The 8640-nt window shown below is 45.2% G+C and overlaps 1 protein-coding gene across 2 annotated transcripts; it reads right to left on the reverse strand.

Annotated features, from left to right (window-relative positions):
- Positions 1–467: 467 nt before the first annotated feature.
- Positions 468–1528, reverse strand: LOC130859494 (late cornified envelope protein 1F-like). Of its 2 annotated transcripts, none has more exons than XM_057746962.1 (2): positions 1477–1528; positions 468–946 (listed from the first exon to the last, which is right to left on the reverse strand). In XM_057746962.1, exon 2 carries the CDS (start codon positions 923–925, stop codon positions 653–655), a length of 273 nt encoding a protein of 90 aa, XP_057602945.1. In that variant the 5' UTR covers positions 926–946; positions 1477–1528; the 3' UTR covers positions 468–652. The 2 variants fall into 2 exon arrangements, with proteins under 2 accessions (XP_057602945.1, XP_057602953.1); XM_057746970.1 differs by having other exon boundaries at positions 1414–1507.
- Positions 1529–8640: the final 7112 nt, after the last annotated feature.

Consider the following 8640-nt stretch of genomic DNA (forward strand, 5'->3'; position numbering starts at 1 on the left):
TTGAAACCCAGGAAGTTTAATCCACAGTCTGTGCTATTAACCAACTCATATCAGTCTGGTATCATGTCATTATTTGTTCAACACCGATTTAGAAGAGAGAATGAGTTCTGTGTTAGGGGAAGGTTTAAAAATAAGGATGCATCACACTTTGGAAACATAAAGCTCTGCAGGTAGCTAGATGTCCTCTCTTTAGAAGGGCATTTAGGGCCAAATATTGTGATCAAATCGCACCTTCTCACTTTTACCTGCTTCCCCATTTCTTTCAACACTAACAGTTCTCTTCTCTGTTACGCGTGCACTTTCATCTGTTTCATCACACTTCCGGCCACGGTTTTCCATATCTCATTAAACAAAGTCCTGGGAAGCTGCCCAGTCACCCAGCCCTTAGCCATGTCCTTCCCTTGCCCCAGGCTCCCCAGAGGGGAAACAGCTGGTTGAGGGAGGGTGGAGGGAGTGACCAGGACACCTTCTGAGTAGGAAACAGAGACTTTATTTTTGCAAAGAGAATGGAGGAGAAGCAGAGAGTTCTAAGAGGTAACTTAGGCCCTGTCAGTCCCAGGATGTCAGGATGTCCAAAGGAGGAGGGGAATGAGGGGAAGCACAAAAGTTGGTGCTTTGTTCATTGGTTCTTCGGAGGTCCTCAGGGCCCAGGTCAGCAGCAGCCCCCAGACGACTGGCCACTGCCCCCTCCGCAGCAGCCGGAGCCCCCCGAGGGCTGGCTGCAGCAGTCAGGGCTGTGGTGTCTGCGGCGGTGGGACCTGCGGCGCCTGTGGTGGCTCAGGCAGCAGCCCCCAGCCCCAGCGCTGCAGCAGTCCCCACAGCTGGGGTCACAGCATGGAGGGGCTGGGGGGCACTTGGGGGGGCATTTTGGGACAGGGCACTTGGCGGGGCACTGGCACTGCTGCTGGTTCTGCTGGCAGGACATCTTGGCAGGAGGTCAATCAACCTGCAAGAGGAGAATTACATGGTTTTCACAGGTTAAATCAACAATCATGCCTTTCACCAGCTTTAAAATCAACCCGCGAGAAATACATTCTAGAATGCATGGAAAAGCATCCTGAAGGAAATAAGATATATCCTTCCTCTTGTTACAAGTACATAGATTTACATCCTGATGTAGTAAACAATGTATTCTCTGTGGAAGCAGGGATGTCTCCATCTTCCCAGTCCTGCATGCAGTATCCAAATCTCTGAAGTGCCACCATCTTAATACAAAATCAGCCCCTAGTCTTCATGAAGTGACACATGCCTTTTAGCCCAGGACAACTTTCAGAGTGGCAAAGTGATAAGGACTTCTGAAGCCACAATCGTTCTGTCTGAATTTTGTTGAGGCTCAGTGTGGCAGGAAGCAAAGGCATCCCCCTCTTTCCTCAGCCTCCCTCCTTGCTCCCCACCCTCTGCCCTGCTCTTCACCTCCCAGCTGTCCACTCCTCCCCTGTCCTGCTCAGAGCCCCTGTGGCTCCACTTCCCACTCACCCTGGTCACAGGCAGGAGCACAGAGTTGTCCCTGGGGAGTCAGAGCTAATGAGATGCTGGAGCCGGGATGTCATTTATAGGCCCCAGGGTTGGCTCTGGGAAGGGCAGGAGGTGGCTCTTGCACAACCAGGCACGTGCTGGGTCCTTCCTGACACTCCCCCGCCTCCTCATCCCACCTCCCAGGAGGCCTTGGGAGTTCCGAGGATTCCCCTTCTGGGACAAGGTCTTAGGGGCTTTACCAGTCACAGTGTCCCACAGGCTGGAACCCTGGAGGGCAGACGTCGGAGCCCCAAGGAACCAGTGCCTGGGCAAAGACTCTATGTGTCACCTGGAAACCTCAGGTCAAAGCCACAGTTTGTTCATTTTTAATTTTTTTGTCGTTGAGGAAATATTCTCTTCCGATTCCCTCCCACACCCCAGCCTGGCCTTTTAGGTCTGCGTTAGGTACCTGCTGTTCCGGGGCTCTTTGCTCAGGAGCCTTGACTCGGGAAGAATCCTCTCCATCCACTCATCCTTCCTGGGTCAGCTCTTCAGGGAGATTTTGAGTCTCTGCTTCTCCCTTTGACATCTCCTAGGAGGCTGTCGTGTGGCTTGATTCTTTTGTTGTAAGGAGAGTGTTGACTGAACTTCTTTAGTCAAAACAATGAACACTTGTCCCGGTAGAATTAGGCAGGCTACTGAGGTCAGATCTCAGTGACTTTGAGTTGGGGAACCTGGGGTGCACTTTAGGTCTAGTTCTTGACCTTTGGGACATGACTCAGTGTCCCAAGTATCAGGCAGGGATTGTTTTTCAAATGCTGACTGTATTCATTGGTTTCAACATGAACTAAAGAAAGCAAAGATGTGTTTTCTTGTACGTTTGGTACCTAGAAGATGCTTAATAATGTATGTTAAAATAAATAACTGGCACCTAGTCCTTATATGCAGGCTAGAGATGGGAATATGGCCCAGACTCTGAAGGAGCTTATCCCTAACCTATAATAAGAGCCCTGGGAATGGTGCCTCTTGTGCGCAGCTTCTGACCTGAGAGCTTCCCTATCGCTGAGGTCTAGTGGGAACAGGGGGTGATGCTGAGTAAGGGATTGAGTTCAGTTTGTCAGTGAGTGACCAGGAAGAGTTTGGATCAGATAGATGGATGTACTCCCTTTGCGAGCACACTCTGTACTGCTCATCCTGCTAGGGACAGGGACAGAGCTGAGGTCCCAACACAAGGAGGAGAGTAGATGACCACTAAGTCCCTTTGAAGCTAGAGATGCCGTATCTCCAATCTACTTATCATCTGTTTTCAGATATAGAGCCTGCCTGCCCTCCAAGTGCTTTCAGGGCAAGGGTGAAATGAATCAACCCATGAACAAAGTACTTCATAAATGGACACTCATTTAGTGATTGGAACATTGGTCAGGAATTTGGGATTCAGAGGTGAATCAGACACAACCTTGACCCTGAGGATCTCACATTCCACTGGCATTTTGAAATGCTTCTTTGCTTGAGAGGAGTCCTTGAGAGCCAAAGGACATGGTACTGAATCTCATCTCCTGAATCACTATTTTGCAACCATTTGTGCAGCACTCTGATCAGATCACTCTGTCTCAGCTGTGGTTACCCAGAGTTTCCTCATTCTCTGAGAGGTGTTTGTAACCATGATGGAGCGAGAGTAGGAGGGGCATGTATGTGTGTTTATGTGACGTGTGTGTGTGTATCCACTTGCACACACACACTTATATATATAGATTGGTGGTTGAATAAAAAATCACAACAGTCAACCCCCCTAGTTGTCAGTATCCACGGGTTAGAGAAGACCTTCACTATATGCTCTGGTGTCCAATGACTTTTTGTGGGCCACATCTCTGAACCATAACATCAAAGGAGTTTGGGACAGCATGCTGTTTCATGAGTGGACCCTGTAGCATGGGTTTCAGCTTCGGTTTTTGTAACATTTTAGGTGTTTGTGCTTATCAACACAGTTTGGATCTCATCCGAGTGTGAGACCCAGTGAGTAAAGTAAAGAAACACTGTTCTTGTCATTCTAGGGTTCAGCAAATACCTGGCACACTTTTTGCCTGGATATATAAAAAATGATGAAACCAGGGTGAAGCTTGCCTCCAAGTCCACTGAGCCTTGCAATGAATAACCTCCGGGAGGGTATCTCTAAATGTCTCCTGGATCTCTTCCCCTGAATGTCTTGCTAGAACCTCACATCTATACCCTTCCCAACACTAGTTCTGTCTCCATCCCATGACCTTTGCCCTGGTTATGGGACTTGATATCTTGGTATAATTCTTGGACGATTTCTTTTCTCCATCGTACACATACAAAGAGACATCATTTCTTGCCGATTCTTCCTGAAAAATTCTCTTTACCTGCTAACCTCTCATTGTAACTCCCTCCATCCTGTCCCAGCTCCCAAAACTTAGAGGGACAAGGGTGACCAACCATCTCACAAGGGCCTGGCATGCAATGATCCAGGGCCTTGGAGCCTCAGCTGTGAGACCAGCTTCTTGGGAATCTCGGGTCACCTGGAAAGTTCATCTTCCAAAAAGGGTGTGACTTGCTGAAGGCCTGTTCAGTTCTTGGTCAGCAGTGAGAAGCTTGGGTGTGAGTATGGATTTCCAGGAAGGGGAAGACTGTGAGGAGGAGAATGTCAGGAATGGCCCCACTCCTTCCTTGGTGGTGCAAGAGGTGCTCCTGCAACTTCCAGAGACAAGGCTCACCTCTGAGTCCAGCCTGGCATCTCCCCTTGAAAGGTATCCCTGGCCCTTCTTCCTCAAGGTCTCTGACACCTCAGGAACCAGAACTAACCCTGAGGCTGGTCCTGGTGAGTGAGTGTGTGCAAACCCAGGGCAGGACTCTAGGTTTTATGGAGAAGAAGGGTCTGGAGCATATCCCGAAAGTGGTGAAGGAAAGAGCAGGACAGAGTGAAGAGGATGGGAGGGGGCTTGGAGGGTAGCGGGAGTTCTGGGGAGAGCAGGCATCAGCCTTGGGGAGCAGAGCCCCTGTGGCCAGAGGGAGAGGGAACAGCTCCTCCAAGGCTCTGGGGATAGTCCCCTGGCCATCAGATGTCACACCTACACTCGATGCATCTCCAGAGGATGGGCCTCTGCCTAGGTGTGAGTTCATTTCTGAGGATAAAATTGTGTGGATATAATAGTGCCCAGGTGATCTTTGTGCATAGCCTACATTCCGTGCACTGGACGTAAATGCCAAGTGTCCTCATATATGGGACTTTCGCTCTGGAATGAGAGGATCCTGCAAGCCTGTTACCTGCTGAGTGTTAGTGGTTTAGGAATAGAAAATATTTCTATTCTATGCTTGATGCATTTGATTTGCTTTTCATTTTACTTGAAGGTTGCTTTAACTGCAGTTGAGATGTCCTACCAGCAGAACCAGCAGCAGTGCCAGCCCCCTCCCAAGTGCATTTCCAAGTGCCCCCAAGTGCCCTGCCCCTAAATTCCCCCCCCAAATGTCCCCCAAAGTGCCCTCCAGTCTCCTCCTGCTGTGGCCCCAGCTGTGGGGACTGCTGCAGCTCTGGGCAACTCAAGACAGTTTTCACCCAACGTTCCAGCGTCCTCATTTACTCTAAGGATCCTTGAAATATCCCCATCCATTCTGGGCTTCAAAGGAGGCACTAGTTTCTAACCCCTGCCTCCAGTCTGCATGACCCAGAGACCCAAGGACAATGAATTTCCCAGGAAAGGACCCTCCCGGTCCTTGTGGGGCTGCGGCCTCCTTCTGATGCCACCTTGTCCTCTGTGTCCTGAGCACTTCTCCCCAAAGGCTCCCATCCTCAGGGGCCTGTGCACAGGTTCTGGGGTCCCTCTGTTCCCTGCTCTCCGTTCTCCGTTCTCTCATCTCCAAGCATGACTGGTAACAGTCACAGGGGAGGTTGAAAGGATAGGAATCCAAAGGACTTCACCCTGCTTGGCATTATAGATTTTATAGCCAAGCAGAAGAGTGTCTTCTATTGTGTATATTTAACTCTGGCTGAAGCATTATCAGTCTATGACCCTGGTTTCCTTTTTTCTTCCCTTGTGTTTATTACAGCCGTGGTGCATGCAATAGAATTAATCATAATCCTTGATCTGGGGCCCACTCTCATCTTTGATCCATGTGGGCCTCTTCATGTTCGCATGCATCCCTTCATCTAAATCTATCTCTCCATCCATCTATCATATATTTTAGTTAATAATTAAAATAATTATTTTTCTTTTCATACTTTTATTCTTTTAACACTTTCTCAAGGTTTCTTAAGTGTATATTTTGAATCTTGTGAAAGACATGCTGTGCATAATCCTTTTATGGTAAGGTTATATTTCCAAGATTTGTTAAAATTGTTGTGTTTCAGTGCAGTTCATTGTGACATCTGAATCATACTGGGTGCGTATACTACAGTGTATACATCCTCTCTCCTATAAATTGGAAGTTTTTGTGGTTTTCAGGTTTTGACCATACTTGAAGCATTCTTGTATATGCCTTTGAGAAGCAGAATGGCAACTCTTAATATAAAGGTAATAAGGGTTAATAATACTTAGGATATAAATTTATAAGAGAGTGCTAATATATTTTTTTTCAATTTTATTTTTTTATTTATTTATTTTTTCCTATTACTTTTTTTTTTTTGGGGGGGGTGTACACCAGGTTCAATCATCTGTTTTTATACACATATCCCCATATTCCCACCCTTCCTTGACTCCCCCCTCCTCGAGTCCCCCCCCACCCTCCCCTCCCCAGTCCTCAAAGGCATCTTCCATCCTCGAGTTGGGCTCCCTTTGTTATACAACAACTTCCCACTATTTTCCAGTTGGTAGTATATATATGTCTGTGCTACTCTCTCGCTTAGTCTCAGTTTACCCTTCACCCCCCGCCCCCTCCCATACCTCAAGTTCTCCAGTCCATTCTCTGTATCTGCATCCTTGTTCTTGTCACTGAGTTCATCAGTACCATTTTTAGATTCCGTATATGTGAGTTAGCATACAATATTTGTCCTTCTCTTTCTGACTTACTTCACTCTGTATGACAGATTGTAGTTCTATCCACCTCATTACATATAGCTCCATCTCATCCCTTTTTATAGCTGAGTAATATTCCATTGTATATATATGCCACATCTTCTGTATCCATTCATTTGTTGATGGGCATTTCGGTTGCTTCCATGTCCTGGCTATTGTAAATAGTGCTGCAATAAACATTATGGTACAAGTTTCTTTGGGGATTATGGTTTTCTTTGGGTATATGCCCAGGAGTGGGATGACTGGATCATATGGTAGTTCTATTTGTAGTTTTTGAAGGAACCTCCAAATTGTTTTCCAAAGTGGCTGTACCAACTTACAGTCCCACCAACAGTGCAGGAGAGTTCCTTTTTCTCCACACCCTCTCCAACATTTGTTGTTTCCAGATTTTGTGATGATGGCCATTCTGATTGGTGTGAGGTGATACCTCATTGTGGCTTTGACTTGCATTTCTCTGATGATTAGTGATGTTGAGCATCTTTTCATGTGTTTGTTGGCCATCTGCATGTCTTCTTTGGAGAAATGTCTATTTAGGTCTTCTGCCCATTTGTGGATTGGGTTATTTGCTTCTTTGGTATTAAGCTTCATGAGCTGCTTGTATATTTTGGAGTTAATCCTTTGTCCGTTGTTTCATAGGCAAGTATTTTTTCCCATTCTGAGGGTTGCCTTTTAGTCTTGTTTATGGTTTCTTTTGCTGTGCAAAAGCTTTTAAGTTTCATGAGGTCCCATTCGTTTATTCTTGATTTTATTTCCATGATTCTAGGAGGTGGGTCAAAAAGGATGTTGCTTTGATGGATGTCATAGAGTGTTCTGCCTATGTTTTCATCTAGGAGTTTTATAGTGTCTGGCCTTACATGTAGGTCTTTAATCCATTTGGAGTTTATTTTTGTGTATGGTGTTAGGAAGTGTTCTAATTTCATTCTTTTACATATTGCTGTCCAGTTCTCCCAGCACCACTTATTGAAGAGGCTGTCTTTTTTCCACTGTATACTCGTGCCTCCTTTGTCAAACATAAGGTGCCCATATGTGTTTGGGCTTACTTCTGAGTTCTCTATTCTATTCCATTGATCTTCCTTTCTGTTTTTGTGCCAGTACCATACTGTCTTGATCACTATGGCCTTGTAGTATAGTTTGAAGTCAGGAAGCCTGATTCCACCAACTCCATTTTTCCTTCTCAAGATTGCTTTGGCTATTCGGGGTCTTTTGCGTTTCCATACAAATCATACGATTTCTTGCTCTAGTTCTGTGAAAAATGCCATTGGTAATTTGATCGGGATTGCATTGAATCTGTAAATTGCTTTGGGTAGTACAGTTATTTTCACGATGTTGATTCTTCCAATCCAGGAACATGGTATGTCTCTCCATCTGTTTGTGTCGTCTTTGATTTCTTTCATCAAAGTCTTGAAGTTTTCTGCATACAGGTCTTTTGCCTCCTTAGGCAGGTTTATTCCTAGGTATTTTATTCTTTTTGTTGCAATGGTGAATGGGAGAGTTTCCTTAATTTCTCTTTCTGCTCTTCCGTTGTTAGTGTATAGGAATGCAAGAGATTTCTGTGCTTTAATTTTGTATCCTGCTACTTTACTAAACTCATCAATTAGTGCTAGCAGTTTTCTGGTAGAGTCTTTAGGGTTTTCTATATATAATATCATGTCATCTGCAAAGAGTAACAATTTTCCTTCTTCTTTTCCAATTTGTATTCCTTTTATTTCATTTTCTTCTCTGATGGCTGTGGCTAAAACTTCCAAAACTATGTTGAATAATAGTGGTGAGAGTGGACACCCTTGTCTTGTTCCTGTTCTTAGAGGGAATTCTTCCAGTTTTTCCCCATAGAGAACGATGTTGGCTTTTGGTTTTTCATATATGGCTTTTTTTTTTTTTTTTTTTTTTTAAACTGCATCTACATTTTATTTCTTTTAAAAATATATATACTTATATAATAAAAGACATGGAGCAAAAGTGGCAAAATGCAGAGATTTGACAAACCTGGGTGGTAACTGGGGGGGGGGGGGTTTCAATCATGTCCTTTTTATTGAAAACAGCAGGGGATTCAGAGAAGAACAATAGAGTTTATTTAACACAAAGCATTTTCTTGTTTTCTGTGGACAAGTCATATATGGCTTTTATTATGTTGAGGTAATTTCCTTCTATGCCCATTTTC

This window comes from Hippopotamus amphibius, chromosome 1 (assembly GCF_030028045.1).
Source record: "Hippopotamus amphibius kiboko isolate mHipAmp2 chromosome 1, mHipAmp2.hap2, whole genome shotgun sequence".
In the NCBI taxonomy this organism is placed as follows: domain Eukaryota; kingdom Metazoa; phylum Chordata; class Mammalia; order Artiodactyla; family Hippopotamidae; genus Hippopotamus; species Hippopotamus amphibius.

What these genes read in the sequence shown, in the direction of transcription:
- LOC130859494 (XM_057746962.1), bottom strand. Translation starts at nt 925, where the DNA reads ATGTCCTGCCAGCAGAACCAGCAGCAGTGCCAGTGCCCCGCCAAGTGC.